A 25214-nucleotide genomic window follows, 5' to 3' on the forward strand; every position below is an offset into this window, starting at 1 on the left:
CATTATGTGGCATGGTGGCTTTGCTCGGTGATGTTATTCAGCAGGGCGGATTGCTTTGAGCTGCCTGATGCTTTTAGCTGTGGTCTGTGTGTATGTGTGTGTGTGTGTGTGTGTGTGTGTGTGTGCACAGGCCCCATGTTCGAGAGCCCGCCAATCGCTCTGGGACCAAAAATAGAGACAGAGGCTTTGAATGAGTGACACCCATGAACTCTCCTCCCCTCTGCCTCTGCTCACTCCTGCCCACGCGTGCATGGACCTCCATTCAAAGCTGGTCCATTTGAATACTGGCGAGACAATCCTCCGCTTAGCATTATGAAACAGCCCTGAGTGTGCGCATAGTGTGTGTTTGAGTCTCAATCTCTCATTCTCCTTCCCCTAATTCAGTTTTCCTTTGTATTTTGGGGGGGCTTTTTGGTACATGCAGGTATCAGGCCGACTATATTTTCTCTGCAACTTTGTGTCTGAGCAGTATTTGGAGTCTGGTTTGGTTTTCTCAATCTTATGTAAATTTACATTGTGAGTGAACACAGATGTTTCATCTTGTTTCTTTCAAAGCTGGAGACAAATAATGAGGTATGGCAGCCTGACATACCGAATATTTTGTGGCATAGGAGCTGATGTCAATTGACTCAGTGAGTAAGTGAAGATTTTGTGAAGGGATACAAAACATGTGCCTTTAAAATGACGAGGCACAGTCCATAAAATGCAAGTTACATGCTACGGAATAAAGATATTCACTGATATTTATGTGTAATCCAGAGTGTCTCACCTTTACGGTCATCTCAGCCACAAAGATCGCCGTGAAGATGTAGTTGGACAAATTTAGGAAGATCCGCTCCTGCAGTAAAGAAGGAAAAGAGACCTGGGTGGGTTGAGGTACATGCTAACAGTTGTAATGACTTAAAATTCACAGTTTTGTTTTAAGCAACAGTTTGTTCTTTGTCTGCATCTAAATTGATTCAGTGTACAGCTGAATAATGTATGAGGGAGCTATTTTCCTCAATCACCAGCATTTCTGTACAAACATCCCTGCTGCACTCTAATGATGGCTGGCAGGCAATTACAGTGTTTACTATTTATTTGCACTGCACGGAATATTCAAACAAGGCGTCTAATCTTTGGGCCAACAGTCTTAAAGTTAATTCCTTTGTGTTACTTGAATCACCTGAATCAAATCAGTTGCACTGTGAACAAGTGGCATTATATCACCTGTAGAATATTTCAGTGGTGCTGAGAAAGAAGATTTTTAGGTGGAAGTTGACAGTTTTCCAATGAAACGAGCAAGTTGCATCAGGTCCTTTATTTGTTCATTAGAGATAAACAGTCAGTTCAGAAAACAAGCACCATCATTGTGTTATGTGAGCATGCACGCAACTCAGCACCATCAAGAGTGGGCTATTAGCTTACCATCTATACACACATACAACACTCCTTGCTTCCCTGTTGCCTGAGGCAGCGTTGCTCAGTGGTGTTTGTGTGCATGGAGGAGGATGGGAGCCTATTTACTGAGCTAAACAAGGACTGACGAGAGAAAACAAGCACGCTAGCAAGAATAAGATCCCTTCACCGATTGCTTATTTACCCAACTTCCCCTCTGTCTGGGGAGACACAACCCTGTCCTACCACTGACTGTCTATGTACTGGCTGTGTGTGTGTGTGTGTGCGTGCGTGCGTGCGTGCGTGTGAGCGGTTGTAGGTGACTGCCTTTCCCACGGCCTCCAACTACCATCACGAGGAACACAAAATCACACACACAAACACAGCCATGGCAGTCCTGCAGCGTTTTCTAGCGATTCCTCTGGGAATGTTAGGCATGACATTACTGGGAATGTTGAGAGGGTTTATGAATTCCAGACTTGACAGCAGCCATTCCCGTCTTCTGTGAACGTTCATTCATTGTGAACAAACAAGCATGTGGTAGGGAATGAGAGAAGGGCAAGAGAAGGCAGGTGTGGGGCGTTGAAAGAGTGAGACAGAGGTGAAAATGTATGCTGTCTGCGTTAATGAGAGATGAATTCAGATACATAAATGAAGCAAAGTCACAACTTTGGGTTACTTTTTCAAACCGACTGAAATTAATTAAATTAGATAATAAACAATGTTAAAGAAACAGAGAATTTCCTCTCTAGCAGGCTAAATATAGTTTGCTAGCTTAAAGTTTCCACGTAAATTGCTGTGGCTGCTAGTCATTTTAGCCAACCAAAATGAAGCACAGAATCAAGTTTACTGTAATTTTTCCATATGTATAGTTACGTTTAGGTAAAATTTAGATGAACAAACTGATAAATAAAATTAAGTCTATATAAAAAATCTGAATTTGGGGGTTTCCCCTCCAGCAAACCATCCATAGGTGAAGGCATTTCGTTATGCGCACTGGGTGATTCCTTTCCTTTAGTGGGTGATTCTAGCTCAGCCTGGTTTGCAGTAATGCGGCAGAGGCCAGCAATGACTTAAACTGAGAGGCACTTTGCCAGGTTACACGCCAGTGAAAAACACTAACCAATACTAAACACTTCAAGTAGGTAATCCACAATGCTCCACTAGGCATTGTACAGTGGCAGCCACAGATGCTAGAGAGGTATACTATCTTTCTAACTTTTAAGGAGCACAAAAGTTTTCTACAACTGTATAATGACAGCAATGCATTAGAAGATCACTGTGCAGAAATGCAATGTTAAATCTTTCTTAATGCATCATTCAATTATGCAATTACAAAGTCTTCCTGTATTCCAGAGCAGCAGAAAACAAGAGTCATCCCAATACCTCCTGGAAAGCCTTCTTCAGGGTCCAGTGAATAGCGCCATCTCTCTATCTTAATGTCTGGATCAGATGACGTGGCTGCAGAAAACTTAGATTGATTATATTTTATACTGTTAATGCTGATATAATCCAATTTTGAGCCCTAGACAGTGATGTAGTGTCCCCTAGCTCAATTAGGAATAATAAATCATAATAGGTGGTATAATCATCCTCAATCATTTCCACTGAGCAACAGGAAGACAGTATCCAGGCAACCTCCAGCACCAAACCAAAACAGCAATAGACTTAAAGCCAAAAAAAAAGTGTGTGTGACATAACTTCCAGGACAATAAACTAATTATTCAGCCTGCATTCCACACTGAAATGTTGTGACTAAAAAATGTTATCTCTGTGTAACAATGACTACATTTCTATTTAAGGAATATAACATTTGTCTTTTGTCAGGCTGGCGCTGTGGATGATGTAAAGCAGGTACTTCAAAAGAGTAGCAGTGATAAATTATACATGTTTGGTTGTTATAAACGGCCACAACCGAATCAACAAGTGGAAAGTGATTCACAATTGGCTTCATTAATTCAAAACTACCCACACAGACAAACAAATAGCATCATGCAATGACCACCCGGGCAAATGAGATCTGCAGCAATAAGCATCACAGCTCAAAACTCTAATGACTGCTCATTCTTTTGTTTCGGGCTGCTTGCTGCGTCATAAATTTCCATCTAATTTCAATAATGACCTGCCTGGACACAACAGCCATGGCAGGAAACTGACAAAATATATGCCTTTAAAAAAATAACTAATGTTAGTGTGGCTGCTGTGGTTCATTTTGTGCATAATATGCATGTGTTATATTTACATATGTGAGTGTGCAAAGGTGAGAGGCCAGAAATCATCCCATCTGTATGTGTATGTGTGATCTCTCCGCCCTGATTAGACAGGGCTGCCTGTGGGGCGACCTCCATTAGTTAAACATCTCCTTTCCTGGACATTAGCCACGTACGCCAGCCCGCAGATAATTGAATCAATTACAACGGCACTGTCTCCTCCGTGTTTTAGTCACAAAACAAGCAGAACAGAGCAATCCAGTGAGACCGAACCGCAATTAGGCCCAACCACGGAACACCTCGCTCAGTGATGAGGGGGGGGGGGGATCACAGTGATAATTATTGTGTTTATGCATGGAGCGGCTAGGCTGTGTGACACAGAGTTAGATGTGTGCGTGTGTGTTGCTGCAAGGCATTCAACCAGCGCACCTCTATTTTTGAAGGGATGGTGCATTAGCTAAGGAGGTGATGGTGTTGATGATGCAGTGCAGTGGATACAGAGGTATAGCACACATTACCCAAAGCTATTGGCTCACAGTCATAGCGGAGTGGTTCCCTGCTAACACACAGTTCCACTTAATTTCTCTGCAGAGAGCAAACTGCAGTAGCAAGTTAGCAACTTTGTTTTGGGTGTGTGTGCGCATGTGGACTTGCCGATAGGAACTTTCTCCCTTTTTTCTCCATTTCAGTTAGGACTTTTTTGATTCTACACATAACTTTCAGTTATGTCTGTGTCTATAAATATAGACATCTTATATATATCTATATATATATATATATTTATAGATATATATATACACTTTTTCTTTTTATCCACTTCGTTCTGCGTTTGTGATTGAAGACTGTGAAGGCAATACACTCCAGCTGTGTTCTTTTCATAGACTCAAACTTTACAGAGTGGATATCCTGTCATATAGTCAGATGGTGTCTTTGTACTGGGTTTTGAGACTCACAGCACTGGTGGGGTCGATGCGAGGCCTCTCCATTGCGATAGTGATGCAGTTGAGGAAGATGATGACCAACACAATGTGGTCGAACATCTTGTGGTTGATGATCTTATTGCACAGGATCCGAAACCTGACAAAAAATACACAGATATTTGAAATTTCAGTAACACCAAAAATGGACTTGACACATAGGCATGCAAATAAAACAAGCAAGTGTACCTGTCAGTGTGTGTTTTGGTATGATTAAAGGACATTCCCCTGATTTCATGCTTTACAATTATTACCAGAGGTGCAACTAGTTGAAGCAGTAGTAGCTGTGTCATAGATGCTGTTTGAGACTGATGCTGTCCTCCTTCTTCAGCCTTCACTTGGATGTTTTGACCATCACTATGCAGAATGATGTACGTGCAGAGTTTTCACCTTCATATTAGCTCCCCTAAAAGCGTGATTTGTGATATTTTGGGGGGGTTCTAAAATATTGACAGCATGCTTTACTGACATTAATCACTATATTTCACTATCATCATGGATAATCAGGAGTGTCAGACTTCATCCAGCCGGAGGGAACGATAACCAACCATCCGCAGTGGGCCAGTCGCTCCGCGATCTCCTGTCCCTGGTCCGCCCCACTCCCTACTCCCTCTCTGCTACGGGTTGTGTCGCTACCACGGCCGACGCGCTGTGAACAGTTCGTGATCGTTCCCTCTGGCTGGATGAATATTAAGCACGGTCCATGCACTACTGCAGCTGGGGGCTGTCCGCAACGTCAGGCAACTTTCTAAATTATTCCCTCTCATGGAGAAAAGAAAGGTCAGGTTGCAAATGCAGCCATTGCTTTTGTGTGAGAATCTGGATTTTTCAGGAAGGAAGAAGGACTAGTTGCACCGTTAACAATTTTCAACTGGGTAATTAAACTTTTATATGTCTTAAAACATGTCTTTCGGTGATATTTAAGTATAAACTGCCTTTTAGAAATGCTCCATTACAAGTAGAAGGCCTGTGAAAAAAGTGAAAATGTCACTTAAGTAAAAGTATGCAAGTATTATCAGTCCACTGTACTGAGAGAACTGTGTGAAAGATGTGTGTATGTAATAAATTATTGAATTATTACTGCTGATGTATAAGTAGCCATACTAATTTTACGCATTTTATATACTGGTGAGTAGTTTAACCTATATTGCAATTATTTTGATAAACATATCACGTTTTGTAAGTAAAACTATTTACAATGTAACTAGTAATCTGTCAAATATGTACGGACACTTTACAAATAATGAATAATCTCATTCAATTTAAGAGAGCTTGTCTCACATCCACTAGCTCTGTAATGAACTGCTTTAGAATTAGGAATCATTAATTATGCCTGACTTTCATTACACAACATGAAAAGGTTCCCAGGCTTTTAGCTTGTGACAACAGAGAGAAAGAAAGAGGGAACGATTGTTATATATGGCACTGAAAAGGATTAAACGGTGCATCAAATCCACTTTGATGGCTCATATCGGTCTAAGTGTACAGCAGGGGACAATATTGTGAGGCTTGGATCTGGATTTTTGGCTTTATTCTGCATTGCAGACACCATTGTGTCAACACTGCTGAGAATTACTAAGTTTGTGTGTGTGTATGTGTATGTGTGTCATCTGACTGTGGTGATCTTTATGCATACAGCACACAGACTGGATGAATTAATTCCTCTTTGATATCCGCACGCCAGAGCCTTAATGCTAAAGAATTCAAGTGTTTTCCTCGAGCAGGAGGAAGGGAGGACACATGGCAAACACACGCCTCTGATGCCAGCTCTTCCTTCGCGGTTTGAAGAGCCGAAGTCTGGCAGAGGACTTTAATGTCAAGTTGAAATGGCCCCCAAGACTTACAAACACACCAAAAAAAAACAAAAAAAACCGGAAAAACCTGTCAACAGACTCTCAAGCAAAAATCAAAAATACCCCTTTCTGTCAGACCTCTTGATGACATGACTGTTTATATGGAAAGATTTTGACCTGTTTGACAAGCTTCCTCCTCTGATGATATTTACTGATGTTTTGAGTTTTTTGGCATCAATGCTTCAACTGCTTCTAAATGACAGACATAATTTACTTAAAATGTGATTACAGTTATCACCAAGCTTACCCAAACACTACTCTCTTACAAATTCTCTAATTTAAAGCTGTACAACATCTTTTCCAACATGTTTGCTTATTTTAACATTTTAACATCTCCGTGGTGGTTTTGCATTGCACTTCCGTGTGTAGCTGGTAGTGTGACATGGTTGCTTGGATCTTCTTTTTTTTTATTGATTAATATTATATAGATGTTGCTTATAGCATCTGCAGCAGAAGTTTGCGTTTCGGTCGGTGGTGCTCAGATGATGGCATGACCTCTTTGTGCAGCACGGCTAGAAAAGATGAGAGCCGCCGTGCTAATTACCCGGTTCTTCTTCTGTGCATTCCAAACAAAAAAGAGACGCTTCCTGTGTGCTGGGTGATTGCTTTCCAGGGAAGCGCTGACAGATGCCGAGAACAGTTAACAGTTTTCTTCAGTTATAGGCTGAATCGCTTTAATGTTAGATCGTTCAGCACTGCAAAGTTGCAACACAAAAAGTTTAGACATTAAGATGCCACAGATCATTACTTTTCACTATTTACTGTAATTCTGAAACATCCTCCCTGCTGTCTATTTGTTCTATTCTTATCTAGGATTCTTATATGCTCCTCAGATGACCCACTACTCCCACCAGGTTCAGTATAGTTCCACATAATCTATGCAAAACCCTCAGGGAGCCCTGCACATCCCTGGTCCCCATGGACCATTGTTCTTACACAGCCCGTGGCAAACACATTTAATTGTAGTGACTGCATTACAGTATGCCTTCATACAGTAGCAGGGCGGCTACTCCGCTCGTTTAAAACTTCCCCTGCAGTAATCATCAGTAGTAGTAATAACAACCGTGAGCACAAAGGCAGGTTAAGGTGAACTCGAGTCCATGTGAAAGCTGCTGGACTCTGGCCTCCCACTATGTTGCTGTCTCTTGATGTGTTTGCGAGCACAGGCGGGCGTCCGCGGTGGTTCAAGGCCAGAATGGGCGCCACGCAGAGCCTGTGTCCTCGTGTCACTCTCAGCGACAGCCAAACCATGCAGCCTGCTGCGATTGAAAGCTAGCTAGAAAGCTTGGTTTGAGCCAAGATCCTTCAGTTTTCTTAATACTAACAATAACAGACTACAGGGAGCAATTCCTATTAACCTTTTTCATATTATATAATACGGTCAACAGGGAGGAGAACCATCCAGAACTTTTGAAACGGCTCAGATTCACAGATATGAGAAATAGATGAAATAACCTAAACCATAAAACTGCTTTTGGATATTTTTGTAGAAACAGGGTACAACTCCACAGAGCACTTCATATTGTGTATCCTAAGAACACTGATACAAGCCATTTTAACTCTCAAAAGTTAACATTTTAAGCAATCTGTCACTTTGCAACATTCAAAGATTTGGGAGGACCCACCCTTATAAATTTATATTCCACCTGGAAAGTGGAAGCTACCAAGCTAGGCTAACTACCCTCCATTCAGAAAGTCTTTTGCTAACTTTAGCGCTGATTCTCACTAGATGCTACTTTCCGTTTATGTTTTTTTAACACCTGCTGAGTCAGTGGCAGCTTCCACACACTCAGGTGTGTATGTCCTGCATTATAATGTTGGGGTTAGCTAGCATTAGCTGTCTCTCTTTCATGGATTCAGGCCCGATCCACACTACTGCGTTTTCGTTTTAAAACGGACACCTTTTGCTACATTTGTACCTCCCGTCCAGACTAAAACGGCGGGTAGCGTTGTAGTGCGGACGGACAAAGATGACCCACTTATCCCAAGGACTTTAGAAACGATGAAGCAGACGCTCACATTTGCTCTTTGATTGGGTCTTATAAGTCATACAAAGCAGAAACACGATGCTAGTGACAGAGTTTTTGATGTGGCATTTTTATAAAAATATTTTGTATCGTGCAAATAACACTTACAGCCTAAACTTGTACTGTGTATGTGTCGCCTTATTTACTTTGCGACTACTCCCAGTCTGTTTTCCGGCATCACAGTCGCTTTTAACTCCCGTGTTACATTCAGTAACAATCCCAGCTCGTCTTGCAAAATAAAATCTGGTGCGGTTCTTCGTCTGTATTTCTTTACTCTTTCGCCAAATTTTCTGTAACTACAAAATAGACCATCTGCTTCATGTTTACACCGGCATGCCCAGTGTACGTGAACGGCCACTAGATGTGCGTTTTCAGTCGTTTTAATTTTACTTCACTTAGTCTTTAATACTTTCTGTGGTGCTGCTAACACAAGTAACTCTGATGATGTAGATCATTTTCTACTGTATCTTTAAGTCCTTAAACACCCCAAACATCTGCTCATTTGGAATGGACATTATATGACACTGGTGAAGGCTAACATTAAGTGCCCATGTGGGGAGGGGCTCGTCGTTTGATGTTTAATTAGCATGTCGCGGTGCTGTGGTGGCAGGCTGGGGCCAGCGTGTTGCTTGGTGTTGCCTTCACAGCCACATCCTCCAAACAGACAGCAGAGATGCACAGATCAAAGCCCCAGAAGGGGAGGAGGAGTAAAGAAGGAGGGGTGAAGGATGGTGGGAGGCGATGGATTCCGCACGTGGCTGAGATAACACAGCACTCAGCTGGAGAAACTCCCTTCCTCCCTCTGGTCCTACTTACTCACCCCTGACATGGCAGAAATGTGCAGATAAAAGAGACTTCTGAAGTGAGAATGTGGGAGGGAATCGCAGTTGATATAGGATGGGTAGAAAAAATGCTGTGCTCACATTGGTGACATTACAATCAGCATTCTGGGCTGGCAGTCTCTTCTTGTCAAGAAGACGGCTCAGTCTTTTCCTGTACACTTATAACAAAAACTGATTTAAAAAGTGCTGTGAAGTTTTTCTTTTGAATATTTCATTTAATTTTAAAATACACAACTTTATTGGAAAATGGATTGTACTTGCATAGAGCCTTCCTAGTCTTCTGACCACTCAAAGTACTTTTACACAAGTCACATTCACCCATTCACACACATCCATACAGTGATGGCAGAAGCTAAGGTGCCAACTGCTCATCAGAAACAGAAACTAAAATTCACACATTGATGGCACAGCTTACCGGAGCAATTTGGGGTTCAGCATCTCGCCCAAAGACACTTAAGCACATACAGACTGCAGGAGCCGTTCACTTCCATGAATATGTAAAAAATCCCATATCATAGAAAAAGAACCTGCAAAACTGAGTACAGGGCAAAGAGGTGGAGTTATGGAGATGAGCGCAGGTGTGAATACTACCTCGACTCTGGAGGGAAGAGGTAGAGTGACCATGTGTCTCGCTGTCGACACCACTCTGGTTGTTTCTTCTCCAGCCAGCGGAACAGTCTAGCAAAGCGACCCTGGAGGGAGTAAGAAGTGCACAGTACATTCATTATTCATATGCTCCCAATTTCCTGTTGTCCACTGAGTAAAGTTTTTGAATTGTTCTTGCAACACTGTTTGTTTTATACTTACAATAATAAATAGAATAAAACAAGGTTTGTCAAAAGGGCCATCTGCAAACCAACAGAGGGATATGCTTCAGCCTAATCCAATATGCTAATATGCATAGCTGAGATTCCATCTGAGATTATATAGTTTTAAATTATTAAACCCTTAAACTAATAATATTTATTATCTAGGGAATTTCATTTGGAGAGGGTTATGAGACAGGGCTGCCCTCCTTCCCCACTAATTCAACATAAACTAATCCTGATTCTAAAGCCTAGACACTATTTCCTTGTTTTTAAGATGCTCGGGAGGAAATTTTTTGTTCATGAAGACAGAAGTACAAAAACACGCTAACGTGCACACAGACTTACCATGCTGGCCTCATCTTCTGCATTTTCGTCTTCAGTGTTGTCCTCCAGAGAGACATGTGTGGGGCCCAGGACTGGCAAAGAGCCCTTCCCATTGCAGTCACTGTGCTCTGGGGGCCGTAACTGGCCCAGTGAGGGGGGTCTGGAGCTGTGCATACTGGCTGAGCGGTACAGATAGGGAACCTACACAGAGAAAAGGACAGAATGCAGTTTAGTTTAGATAGATTTGGTAACCTTCGTTTCATTCAAGAAGATTTAGTACTGAATGGATTTGTTTATTGTTACTATGAGTGTTTTATCCTCCTCCCTATATTGCCCTGTGTGGTTGTCTTCTCTTTAGCTTTGTGAAGACTACATACATGTTGGAATTTTTGTGTTGGGCTGAAAGAACTGTACTGTTTTGTCACGTAAAGCAATTTCCCTCCATCCTGCTAAGCAAAGTCCTTCCCTCGTGTATTCCTGAGAGCTGAGTGAACAGGTTTGCTTATTAAAGGGCAACTATGGTATTTTTTAAACATGGACCCTTTATTTGTGTTCCCTTTAATTGGGACAGCATTTGTTAAAACTGGTCCAGGATTGAGCAAGCTCGGATTGTTATTACAAGTGTCTGACAACATTATGAAAATGATACATACAGAGATAGACCTTTATAAAGGGTAAGATCCTTTTTTTTTTCTACCAGAAACAGTTGCTATATCGCTTTCATCAAAGCCACCAGACTCCCTTGACAATAAAGCCGCAAGCGGGAATGATCGGACTCCAAGCAAGTTGCAAAAAACACAACATCTGACATTTTCAGAGGAGAAGAACAGATGCAGAAGACTTAAGAGATTAAAGTGATGAAAGAATGTGGACTTTGAGATAATTGCGGAAACGCAAACTTGATTTTTACAGCATCACCTTGAGATCAGAGAGTGTCATTACATGTACCTGACTACGGGGTGAAATGCTCAACCCACCAGCAATATCTTGTGTTTCCAAGATTTAAATTTTAAGCTGCACAAACACTTTTAAGCTGAGAAAATTAAGAAGAAAGTGTCGCGGGATCCAAATAAAATAGAGAACTTAGACTCACTATGATCTGAACACCCCCATTGTCAGCAAGTCTGACTCGGTCACCTGGGAATTTGAACCCTGGAACTTCAGATCTCCAGAGTAGGTGACTTACTGACTGATTTACTGGTGAGAAGCTGTTCCCACACACCTTCTCACAAGTTGATGTAGTGACGTCACATGTGCCAGACCCGAATATGACCAATCTGAAAACCCTTTGAAATACTTGATATCGGCCATCTGAAGAACGACTCTGTTGAGTTTGGTGGCGTTTGAAGAAAGGCTTGTGGAGATATAGATGTATAGCATATTCTGAAAAATATAGAGTGACATATTTGTGGATGTGCTGACAAAAATTCAGCTCTCGAGGACGTACAGGTGATTGTCTTCGATTTTTTGAAGTTAGGAATGAGAAATGTCTAGAAATTTACATTTCTTGTAATAAGCCCTGCCCACTTTGCGCAGTCATCAGAGATTGAAATAATGAAAGAAGATTTACTATAAACGAAGCTGTTTTTAAGATAATTGCAAAAACGCAAAGTTGATTGTTATAGCGCCACCATGAGGTCTATGAGGGCGAGTAGTGGGTGGAATTTGCAACCTACATGCCAATTTTGGTGAGTTTTCATCCAGCAGTTTTTGGTGCCCAAACACTTTTACCGTAGAAAAAGAAGAAAGAAAGAAAGAAAGAAGAAGAAAAATCAGAACTAAAACAATAGGGCTCCAGCAGCTTTGCTGCTTGGATCCCTAAAAAATAGTAACCTCTCAGGTACTGCTGCCTCGTTTGGTTAGTTATTGTGTGACTTTTGTGTTTTTAACCTTTTATAACACCAAAGTACCACAATAACAAACAAACAAACAAACAAAGTCACACAATAACACTAACTAACTGACCGAGGTATCTCCTGTGTTCGGTGAGATAGAATTGCTGTTTTTAGTCTGGTAGCTTTGACAAGAGCAATGTAATATAGTCCTTCTGGTTAAAGGTCTTTTTTTTCTTTTTTAAAAAAAGGTCTATCTCTGTAGGACAAAATGTCACTTATAATAACAATCTGAGCATGCAAAAAGAACAGGTATGCAAAGTTTACATGTAAATGTTCCATACTTGTATAGCGCATTTCTAGTCTTTTCGACTACTCGAAGCGCTTTTACACTACATCCACCAGTCATACACTGAGCCTAAGTGCTCAAACAGAAACTAGCATTCACACTCTGACACACAACCAGGGGGAGCCCGGGATTGAACCGCTGACCTTCTGATTAACGGCCAACCCGCTCTACCTCCTGAGCCACAGCCGCCGCATTACATTGCAGCCCTGCTGACTGCAGCGCACTTGCTTAATACAGAAGCTACCCTTTAACATTCCTTCAGCCAGAGAGGAATACTTATCCAGTACCCCTGCTCTCATTTTTTGTTGGAAGAAAACCTGCATACAATCAACTTTCTATGGCATATGCATAAAGAACACCACCATAAGCATCCTGCAAGTTGCCTACCAGATCTGAATGATCTGTATGAATGTGCCAAAAAGGTTGTAATACTGTGTTGTGTTTCTGCTTAGAGCTATGACTGCACTCCAGGAATAACACTCCACTAAGCATCAAAGAAGATGCCATAAAAAATCTGATAATATAATTAATAAATAAGATGTTTACTAAAATTTGCTACTGTCAAGTAGTGGTACACTTCGTGGAGACGTGGTATGAGCATAGTTTCTAACCCAATTGTGCTCCAAGTCAAGTGTCATACAGTATTCTGGACAAATACCCTAGACATATACCTGAGCTGTTGGATACACAGCATCTACCTGCAGCAGAGCATCAGGGGGTAAATCCATGGAGCTCCGAGTCTCCACTGACTCCATCCTCCGGTGTCGGGGCCCTCTTTGCGACTTGGACATGGAGTCCGTCCTGGCCAGAGAGGCGTCATCTTCCTCCATCAACCCACCTCCTCCTTCTCCTCCACCTTCCCCCTCTTCCGAGCTGGAGCCACCCTCCCCGGAAAGGAGAGACCGTCGTTCCCCAGACTGCCGCTTCTGCCTTTTGAGTGACGGGGCGCGACCCAGGCTGTTCCAGCTGGAACGACGGCTGGTCCAGCCACTGCCAGAGTTCCATGGGGCACAGGGGGAAGTGCTCCGCGCACTGGTCTGGAGCAGCGTGATAAAAAGCAGGAGAGAGAAAAACAATACAAGAGGGACAGTATGTAAAAGTTTTGGTCTTATATCTTAGCACTCTGGGCATGTAGTTCCTTTGTGCAAACAAACCAAATTGGATTGACTCAGCTTGACGTGAGCCGAATTGAATAGAGATTCATGCTAATAGACAGACAGGAGCAGATGTAGAGTGGGCTTATTTTCTCAGGTGGTTAACCTGGTCATCAGTTTGTCAAAAAAAAAAAGGAGTGGCAGTGGCAGCAGTAAGTCAGACCAGGCTCGGCACATTCATCATCATCATCTATCATTATGACCTCCACATATCAGCAGGACACATACAGTGAATTCAGAGAGACACTCAGGGAAAAGCCTGGTGGCGGTGGGGCCTGGAGGTATAATTTCTTGCACTCACCCCCATTCACATGTATTAATCTTGGCTTTCTGACATCCTGAAACAGGGTTATTACACGTTAAAACTGCCACATATTGTGTGTATGTGAGAGTATTAATATACAAACCGGTGATTTGTCATAGCAGGCTGGGTCTATGGAGACGTTGCTGCCTCGACGGGACTCGTAGCCCACGATGGGGTCACCACAGACCGGCAACTTGGGGATGGGCATGGGGGTGGCAGCCGTGTGGGTAATTAAAGGTGGAGTCAGGCTGGTCTTCAGGTCCACGTGGCCATTTACAGGCACTACTATTAAAGGAAAAAAAGGATGAAGAAAATAAAATTTTGTGAGTTTGGAGTGGGTAAGAGCAAAGAGGTTGAGTGTTAGGGAGGACTAAAGATGACCAGGGTTTACGGTAAAGGAGAAAATGAATGCATTGAAAAGGAAGCGACGTAGGTGAGAGATAGAGGGGACAGAACAAAGTCGATGAAAAAAGCATCATAGAGGAGAATGAAAGTGCTAAATTCAATAAAAACAGGAGGAAGAGCAGGAAGAGGTGGTGCATGGGGAGGAGCGCCACAGGGGTACACCCTCAGTAACGCAGCACAGCATACTTAAAAATGGATGCCTCAACCTGTTATTGAGCGACATGAATATTTCAGCAGGGCATTAATCTTATGAGATGCGTGGGAGAGAATATTATGTTTGGCAGCAACACAAATAACGCTAATTCCTCCTTCTTCCAACCTTTATCCAAGGCCTGGAAGATGTATATTAGGCTCCTCCAGCTATATAAGCAGTTTTATACAGAGCATCTGAAGAGGCTGAAGGGAGATGATACCGTACGCCTGGGAGTTGTACTCCATAGTGTTTTCTTTGGGCTTTTCAGTCTGCACGAACAGTAATTAGAGGGGATGGGAACTGGCATACGAGGTATTATGGATGAAGCTACTGTACTGGTCTGATGCTGTGCAGGGAGACAGCCAGGCACGTGCCCACTGAGTGTGGTCAGAAACCAACAGGGGAAAAGAGTGAGAACAGGAGACCACAGACATGTAACAGGTGGGGGGATGTTTGTAAAGGGAATAATTTAAATGCCTTCGCCCTAACTTGCTGTTGTATCACAAACGTTTTACATACATTTATTAAGAAACACATATGTAATCTACAGGGATCAAATAAGGATTTAGCAGCAGTTCACTGTGCAAACATAGATGGTACAAGTGTTTGTAATAGGGGCTTTGAAAAATCACAGAGGCTTGAGTTCAAGCAGAGTCTGTCGTTTGTATACATATGTAGTTTATGTGCATGCCTCACCTGCAGAGGCTGATAAATCCTTCTTGCTGCCGTTGACATCCTCCATACTTCGTGCGCAGGAATCGATCTCCGAACCCGATTTAGAAGCATCACCCTTGACACACAAAAGCACACAGCGTGTTTGAGGAACACACCTGTGAAAAGCCCTGTTTCTAAGTAGAGTTAACAGGAAGCAGGTGGGTTGAAGTTGCCTCTAAACACCGATCCCTGCATAGCTGGATCTCAGTCCTAGTGTCACATCAGTCCTTGTTCAGATCTGACCGTGGATCAGTCACTAGAGGCAACCTCCCTCTTGTAAGCAGACAGGTGAGGGTGTGGTCTCCCTGATTCCAGTGTTCAAAGGTCAAAGGATACAGAGAAATGGTGAGTAATTTTAACTGTGTAAAGTGTTGTCATGCATGGAGAGTGAGAAGGTTCATAGAGAAACCACACTGAAACCCAATCAGGAAAATGCAACAAGGCACTTTACCAAAAGAACCTGGGCAATATATCGAGTCCACTTTGTTGGAGAAAAACGCATTGGCCGCATGGCAATTGCCTTTACTCACCGTGACCCATAAACAGCTAAAAAAGAGCTTCAGTGTGGTTGCTAGATCTACAGTTTTCACACTTGCACACAAACACACAAGACACCCCACTTCCTTGTGGTGTAAGGCAATCTGTAAATCAGCAACCCAGTTTAACTTTTGTCAGAGCAGCAGAACTGTTTGTGGCTTGTTTTGTTCTCTATCATTGTTCCAGACAGTGACTACCTCACATTTACACCTTTCTACTCCTTCTTACTATCTTTCACAGACTTTTCTTAAGCTCTTAATTACTCGTTACTTGTTTTATATTCTGCGCTTCACACTGCCTTCCACTTGCAAACCTACTGCAGTGAGCCTCAGAGTTCTTGCTTGTATTTGTTGCACTACACCAGAGCCTTCAAGACTGCATTAATATGTGTGAGGGTGCCAGGTGGATGCTGGATTAATAGAATGCCGACCCAGTGAGTCAGACCTCTGTGGTAGCAGAGTGAGTAAACTGCGTGCAGAAAAGCCTCAGGACCTAATCACCATGCACCTCCTTTTAAACTAACAAATTACTTTCTTGATACTTCCCATAAGTGAGAGAGAAAGGCAAAGTGGGTGTGGATATACTGCATTTTATATTTGTTTACTTCAGGCGAGTTGGGTCTGGTATCTGTGAGGCAGCAATTAGCATTTTTTCTTTTCTTTTTTGTGTGTCCCAGGCTGATTTCCCCCGACCTGTTAGGTGTGGGAAAATTATGAAAAGGCCAATCAAGTCAAGAAGCTACTTGGAGACCGATATGGTCGCATGACATTCCTGCATTCTACTTATTTATCACAGTAGCTCGTTCCTATTGAACAAGCCTCTCGTTCCTATTTAAAAGTGTCTCACAGGATGAAGCCAACTGACTTTGGTGATCACCTGACTTTTCCTCTAGCACCATCATCAAGTCAAATTTGTTCATTTGTCCAATAATTTGGTTTATGACCCAATACCTGCAGAACTAATGACAGTCCCAGCGGCATCGACTGTACTTTCTGTTAATTAGAATGTATTAGTATGCTAACATGCTAAACTAAAATGGTGAACACTGTAAACATTCTAGCTGCTTAACATCAGCACGTTAGCATTGTCATTGTGGGCTTGTTAGAATGCTGTTAGCATTTTAGCTCAAAGCACCACTGTTCCTTGGTACAGCTTTATAGAGCTGCTAGCATGGCTATAAAATCTTAGTTCTGTTCCTTGATGCATGTTTAATGTCAATGTCATGTCAAGTGCCATATTGTATAACTGACTAGTTGTTTCAGCACAAATCACTTTTTTTTATTAAACCTTTTGGATGAGAAACGCCTTCAGGAATCTAAAGCCTGTTCAATTGCCTTTGACTTAGCACTTCTAGATATAGCATGACCTGAATGACGTAGAATCTTATCAGACATTATTGTTATTATGGTAATTCATATAATCATTATGAAGTATAATTTTTCAGATACTTGCCTGTATGTATATCTAAATGTTTAGCTTTTTTAGTTTAGCTTTTCGTGTTTTAGCTATTTGTTACATGTATGTTCCTGTACATTAGTTCTTGGCACTATGTGTACGTACAAGAGCTATTGAAAGCCAGAGTCAACTTTGTCACCTTCTACATACTCAGCCAATAAAGCGGAATCAGATTCTAAAGGAGTAGAATTCAGACAACCAGGCCTAACCTGCCTTTAGCTATAATTTTATAAATGTTTGGGCACAAAGATTGTACTGCATTCAAATGTTCACGCATCCACCATCACGCAGACATACTGTTTATCAAACACACAGCCCACACCCTCAACAATTTATCACCAGACACGAATAAAAAAATAACAGTTTTAAGCACAGCAGGAGCCCCTCTCCCACAGGGCTCATCAACCCACACGCAATCACTCAGAAAGGACAGCTGTGATAGGACAAACCCTGTGGAGCATCAGCAATAAGCATTGTGGGTGCTCAACCTTAAAGTATCTCCTCTCCCTCTGTCTTTATTTTGGGGGGGGGGGGTGCTTTTGGTCTTGGTTTTTTTTCCTGCTGAGCGGTGGTCAGTTAAGAGCTTGTACCTGCGGTAGCTTCTGGTCAGTGGAAAGGTCAGTGTGACAGAGTGGATGTGTACTCACACAAACATCAAAGCTAGGCCAGCGGCTTTGTTGTGAGGATCTTGTAGTATAAGCATAGAGACCAGACCTGACACGCCCAGGTGAGGAGTGACGGGACAACCAGACTGTCATATCTCCTTTCTGAAGCACACAGATAAAACAGCTGGCTTTAAGGAATTGACCCAGGTTTTGAAAAATTGACAGGTTCAACAAGAGACGCAAAAATCTTCGTCATCATCCATGTGTGCTCCGCAGGTTGCGTGCTGTGGTTATCCCTGCTAAGGACTGTTAAATACTGTATAACGGATCTGTCAAACATTGCAGAGGGCATTGTAGGTGTGTTCAGACAAAACAAAAAGGTGAATTTTAGAGGCAGTGTGACTGCATATATATCAGTAAAAAGATGCAAGCAGCCATGAATTTGCATGAATTTGCCCGCCACGGCACGAACGGAGGTCTAGGCACCCGTGCAAGTTGAAAATAAAAAAAAAAAGTGCGCTTATCCTGGGGCTTTAATCTAGCATTATTTCATAAACGTACAGTCAAGAAAGGAAAAAGGAGTGAGACTGGAGGAAAGCTACAACACAGAAACACTGGCTGAGCACACACATTACTGGCTAGCTTACATCCAACATCAATACAGTTGGTACATTGGCAGTGGCAAATAAACACAGACTATCTAGTGGTAAAATTCGCACAAGTTTAAAAAAAGCATAAATTTGCTTTGCTTTCTGTCTGAACGCACCTTACAGAGTGAATCTCCAGAATTTGTAGCATGATGCTAATTTGTGTTCCATTATCACACCTTGCTGGCAGGGCCATTGAATGAAAACTGCTGAGACAAGCAATATTGCTTGTTGTGACTCTACATCTCGGCTATATGTCTATAAGATTCTCAGTCATCCAGGTCATAGTTAAACGAAGGTTAAAGTCAAGGGCAACTGGACTTGGTTGAAGATACCGGAAGACGTTTCGTCCCTCATCCAAAGGACTTCTTCAATTTTGACTGACTGGCAGGGAAACTCAGCTATTTAACCTCAGTGGGGTCGTTGGCCCGGGTCATCGATACTGCTGGTTCGTTCCTTGTTGTTGTAACGACAGTCATTATGGTCGTTAGGACTACCCGAGGCCAAGACTGAACGACCATCGTTGGTATCTTCACCTGAGGCCAATAGCTTATGTTTGTTGAGTTTCCTGGGAAGTGATGAAAGGACAGCATTGTAAGTGGGGGATAAGTCGTGGCGTAGACCCCCTCCTCTGTTCAATGACGGCTTCTCGACACGGGTGTAAATGGCAGGCTCCTGTCCTCTTCAATGTGTACAGCGCAGTCCAGGAAGGCCAAACTGTTGTTGTGAACATCTTCTCGTGTGAACTTGATATTACCTCAGGTCAAGACTCTGCAGTTTACTTACATCTGAAGGACAGAGGACACTCGTTTGAGGACTAACGACCATAACGACTGTTGTTACAGCAACCAGGAACACTAACGAACCAGCAGTATCGACAATCCTGGCAAATGACCCCACAGAGGGATCTCGGCTATACTAACTTAATGATTCCCGTAAGGAAACTTGTTATGACTACTGTACTCTAGTTTCCTCCAGTCTGGCCTAATCTATCTACAGGTGGTAGTAGCAGGTCAAGACAGACAGAGTAGTTTAAACTGTACAATTCTGACAGATCATGTCAAAAGATCGAGATCACTTAAGATCCGCTGTGCCCTAATCCGCTGACAGTGTACAGTGCAATTTCGAAACCCACAGTCAACTGGCAGCTGAGGTGAAGAGCAAAAGTCGGTGAAACTACCTCACACTGTGAGGAAGAGATTAATCCAGCTCAGACCTGATTTCCATCTCTTTCTCTCTGTTGCAATTCTCTGTATTTCTTTTTCTCTTCTTTACCCTTTCCCTCTCAAGTACATTATGTACAACTTCTTCACAGGCAGACATTAATTCGTATCTCAGCTGTCAGAGAGCGAATCCTCTAAAAAAAATTATCCAGCCCGAGTGAATTAAAAATTTCCCTACACAAAAAAGACATTACATTTTTTTCCCCAGATTAATGCATCTCAGGAGGAGCAGGTATTAAATATGACTGGCAGGAGGAGCAAACAACAGAGACGCACCTTTTGGTTTTCATACTTGTCTGGGGGAGGGAGGAGATGTTAACCGGATTATATTTCTGACTGCGCATTTGGCATGTACCTTTAACTGGACAAACAAAAGGTGGAGATGATAGCTTTGGAGCAGAGGGGGGACTGGACTCGAGGGAAATCCCTGGTTCCCAAATAGCTGGTGTTATTTGGATAGCTTGTTTGCACTCTGCCACCTCAATTTGAGGATGGTGGTGGGAGCAGGAGATGGGCCAGACCAAGCCTGCTGCTGATAGCCGGACAATAATAGACACCACCAGCACACACAGGAATCTTAATCACATCGCTTTGAAACAGGTGTAAATGGGAGACGGAAAGGTGGATGCTGATATGAGGTAATTGTGTGTCCACCAAAATTATATCCTACCACAGCTGCATTTGAGATTCATCAGCTCAGAATTGGACCAGATACCTTTGATGTAGAAGCAAACCTCTAAACTTGCACCATGGCATTAATGACATCCACAGCAAATACATGTATGGAAGTCAACAGATGCCAATATTTAATGAAATCATTTTATGAAATTGCAATTTTCCATCTGTTTGCTTTGGTCAGTATGTGACATTATTTGAAATTATACAGGATCAGCAAGGTTATAACAATTCAATCTGAGGAAGACATGAATCTCTGTATCAAATTGTTTGGCAATCCATCCAATTATTATTGATCTATTTTAGTCTGGACAAAGTTGTGGACTGACCGACCTACAACGTCATCCAAGGCCAGCCAGGCCGCAAGCTAATAAATGCACAGTTACTGCCAAAATGAAAATCAGATGAAAACTCCATTTGCAAATCATTTTCAGTATAGCATAATACTACCATAATTAAAGTGAAATTAAATGATAAATTGACTTTTCATTTGACCGATCATTTTCACCCTACACTTGAAAATAAAATGCAAATTAAATTTTAGTCAAATGTCTGTTTGTTTATGTTATTTCATTTAAATATTTATATAAATATAATTTGGCATCCGTGGACTTCCTACTAAATACAATATATAAAAAATATACAGTGTACAGTCAGTTATAAGAGGCAAAACAGAGAATACAACTAAAACAACAGGTTTAACCATTAGACTAGCCAGAAGACTCCACTCAAAACCCAATTTCAAGCTCAGGTCCCCAGTGGGCGACTGTATTTCAAGAAGATAAAAAAAGAACTCAGAACAATATGGAATATTTGCTCATTGAAAAACTCCTGTAAAATCAGGACTTACAACTATCTCTTTTTCAAAGTACTAATTTCACAGAGTGTACTGGCCTTGCATTAGGAGTCTGAGTCATGCAAACAGAGTCGATCTCCCCTCTCTCTTTATTAGCTCTCATCCTCTAGTCTGGCTGGATTTATTTGGCTGTGCTGGGGCCTCCCACCCCGGCACCCCTCCTCATCCCCCTCTCTTCTTCACTTCATCTCTATCCTCCAGCCAGATAAAACACAGACGGAGAGAGGGAGATTTTTGGCAGCGCCAGTGCGGCGTTCTTACCCCGAGGCTGGAAAGAAAAAAGAGAGGGGTGGAGGGCTGGTGGGAGGTGAGCATTCAATCTGAGTTTGATGTGGAGTCTGCTTTTAAAAGAACAAGAAGAGAAAGAAAACACATAGAGAAAAATGATGCAAGTGTTTAAGCACTTTGTTGTCTTTCCTAAATTCACTCACTGCCCCGGGTTAGTTTCAGAAGCTGGGGCATCATGCAGGAAGCAGGTTAGAGGACTTTGAGATAATGTGACACATTCTCTGGTAGCCATGTTGGAGGTCCTGTGCTTTTGGAAACAAAGGTGAATTGCATTTCTGTATTTTAGATAGAGATGGTTGTTTCATAGTGACACAACCAGTCACACTTCAATATCACTGTACTGTTTACATTATTTCATTTAAGGTTAATTGTTATGACGTTTTACATGTGTTATGTAAAATGTTAAGTTCTTTCTGGATTGTTGGATTAAGTAAATTGCATAATTACCGAACATTCATTTCCATTTACCCCAACTGGTATTTAGCAAGGATGGTTCAAAAGAGGTTTTGAGATTTTAATTGCTGAGAGTTGTACCTTACTGGTTTTAAATAGTTGTCACTGAGCCAATCTATGGATTGGTTTCTGTTTTTTTTATATTTTGTCATTTTCTGTTTTTATATATTATATATACAATACAAATCATCTCCTCCTGTAATATGTTTGCACACCACAAATCTGGAGTAATGTATGTATATTTATATGTTTTTTTACATTTATTTATGTCTGCTGTATGTTTGTCTATGTCCAGCACCAAATCACTGTAGCACATTCCTCATACGTTTAAAATAGCAATAAAGCTCTTTCTGATTGTGATTCTGAGGTTGGATTTTGGTCGTAAACATTGATTCTGCAAAATCATGCTTATTTTCATTAGTTGGCTATAAATACTATTATACCTGTTTGCCCTCTGCAGCTGTTCTCTTGGAGAAAAAGCCACTGGTTGTTGCAATTGGCAACAAAGTGCCATAGTTGGTAAATAAATTCAAAGTTGACCCTGACTCAAAAAGTGGACTGACTTAAACTGCTAAATACACTGCTCAAAAAAATAAAGGGAACACTTAATCAACACAATGTAACTCCAAGTCAATCACAATGCTATGAAATCAAACTGTCCACTTAGGAAGCAACACTGATTGACAATCAATTTCACATGCTGTTGTGCAAATGGAATAGACAACAGGTGGAAATTATAGGCAATTACAACCCACACAAGTGGCTCAGGTAGTGCAGCTCATCCAGGATGGCACATCAATGCGAGCTGTGGCAAGAAGGTTTGCTGTGTCTGTCAGCGTAGCGTCCAGAGCATGGAGGCGCTACCAGGAGACAGGCCAGTACATCAGGAGACGTGGAGGAGGCCGTAGAGGGCAACAACCCAGCAGCAGGACCGCTACCTCCGCCTTTGTGCAAGGAGGAGCAGGAGGAGCACTGCCAGAGCCCTGCAAAATGACCTCCAGCAGGCCACAAATATACATGTGTCTGCTCAAACGGTCAGAAACAGACTCCATGAGGGTGGTATGAGGGCCCGACGTCCACAGGTGGGGGTTGTGCTTACAGCCCAACACCGTGCAGGACGTTTGACATTTGCCAGAGAACACCAAGATTGGCAAATTCGCCACTGGCGCCCTGTGCTCTTCACAGATGAAAGCAGGTTCACACTGAGCACATGTGACAGACGTGACAGAGTCTGGAGACGCCGTGGAGAACGTTCTGCTGCCTGCAACATCCTACAGAATGACCGGTTTGGCGGTGGGTCAGTAATGGTGTGGGGTGGCATTTCTTTGGGGGGCCGCACAGCCCTCCATGTGCTCGCCAGAGGTAGCCTGACTGCCAGTAGGTACCGAGATGAGATCCTCAGACCACTTGTGAGACCATATGCTGGTGCGGTTGACCCTGGGTTCCTCCTAATGCAAGACAATGCTAGACCTCATGTGGCTGGAGTGTGTCAACAGTTCCTGCAAGAGGAAGGCATTGATGCTATGGACCGGCCCGCCTGTTCCCCAGACCTGAATCAAATTGAGCACATCTGTGACATCATGTCTCGCTCCATCCACCAACGGCACGTTGCACCACAGACAGTCCAGGAGTTGGTGGATGCTTTAGTCCAGGTCTGGGAGGAGATCCCTCAGGAGACCATCCGCCACCTCATCAGGAGCATGCCCAGGTGTTGTAGGGAGGTCATACAGGCACGTGGAGGCCACACACACTACTGAGCCTCATTTTGACTTGTTTTAAGGACATTACATCAAAGTTGGATCAGCCTGTAGTGTGGTTTTCCACTTTGATTTTGAGTGTGACTCCAAATACAGACCTCCATGGGTTGATAAATTTGATTTCCATTGATAATGTTTGTGTGATTTTGTTGTCAGCACCTTCAACTATGTAAAGAAAGGAGTATTTAATGAGATTATTTCATTCATTCAGATCTAGGATGTGTTATTTTAGTGTTCCCTTTATTTTTCTGAGCAGTGTATATTGGTTTCTACAGAGCGTAATCTTTAGCTTCTGATTGCTGTTAGAGGGACACTCAAAGAATGTGAAGCTCCATAATAGGATGGTCACCAAAATACTTGTTTAGGGTTGTAGCTGACTTGTCTCATTGCATATTTATGTACACACCCTTGTACCTTTTTCTTGTTCTGTCTCTCAGTACTCTGAATTGGGTTAGTAGCAAGACATCCAAGACATCCGCAAAGATTTCAAAACTTCTGTAAATAAAATGAATACTATACGCATGGCACAATATCACTAATGGCAAATTTAAAAATACAGTTTTGGTAATTTGGGAAAAGTGTCCCTTTAAGACACTGGACGCTAGCATAAGCTTGGAATTTATTATCTACATTAGTTTATTGGATATATTATCTAGCTGGCTTGTTAATCAGCCAAAATGAAGCACAAAAGACTAGAAAACTGATGTACATAACTTTGTGTAAGCCTACAAATTTTGTATATTCAGCCAATAATGAGAAGAATGCAACCTCCAGGCTGTGGCTGTTGAGAGATGTTACACATAACTGCAAGCCTCTATGGGGAAGGATAAGGAGAACGAGTGGAGAGGGAGGGCAGAGGGGAGGATGAAGGAGGGCCGTTAGTCAATAAATGGGGGGAGGGAAGGCAGAGCTGCAGTGCTTTACATACCCCTGAGTCTACAGGCAGCTGAATTAGGCTCAGCTGGGCATGCAAGTCCTCCCGCTTGGACACTTCCTATAGTGGAAGTGATCGGTGCAGCCGGACAGGAGAGGGAGGCGCACATAGGAAAAGAGGCACAGAGGTGAGAGGTGGAACCACAGCAATAGACAAGAGCAAAAGGAGAGAGTTAAATCTTGACTTTACCATGCAACAGAGCATATCAAAGCAACTGTCCTGGATCACAGTGTGCAGCCATGTGCTGCGCATGTGTATTTCAGCAACTTGAATTTGTTGAAAGCATGAAAAGTCAGGACAGGAAAGAACAGGAAGTGAACAACACAGCCATGTTTTACCCTCCAGTTGGTCTATTGATGTTTTGTATGAAAATCATTCAGTCAGAAAGCAGTAATGGAAATGATCTCAACATTT

The 25214-nt window shown here is 42.4% G+C and overlaps 1 protein-coding gene across 1 annotated transcript in view; it reads right to left on the bottom strand.

Moving 5' to 3' along the window:
* The window catches only part of cacna1g (calcium channel, voltage-dependent, T type, alpha 1G subunit), a 181539-nt gene that overhangs the window by 63090 nt on the left and 93235 nt on the right, over positions 1 to 25214 (bottom strand). Inside the window, exons 14-20 of the mRNA XM_046068495.1 lie at positions 15353 to 15446; positions 14162 to 14343; positions 13272 to 13637; positions 10441 to 10620; positions 9878 to 9978; positions 4541 to 4664; positions 770 to 838 (exon numbers count right to left, since the gene is read on the bottom strand). Coding sequence (XP_045924451.1) covers positions 770 to 838; positions 4541 to 4664; positions 9878 to 9978; positions 10441 to 10620; positions 13272 to 13637; positions 14162 to 14343; positions 15353 to 15446 — 1116 coding nt within the window. The remainder of the gene's footprint in view (positions 1 to 769; positions 839 to 4540; positions 4665 to 9877; positions 9979 to 10440; positions 10621 to 13271; positions 13638 to 14161; positions 14344 to 15352; positions 15447 to 25214) is intronic.

This window comes from Micropterus dolomieu, linkage group LG14 (assembly GCF_021292245.1).
Source record: "Micropterus dolomieu isolate WLL.071019.BEF.003 ecotype Adirondacks linkage group LG14, ASM2129224v1, whole genome shotgun sequence".
NCBI classification, from domain to species: domain Eukaryota; kingdom Metazoa; phylum Chordata; class Actinopteri; order Centrarchiformes; family Centrarchidae; genus Micropterus; species Micropterus dolomieu.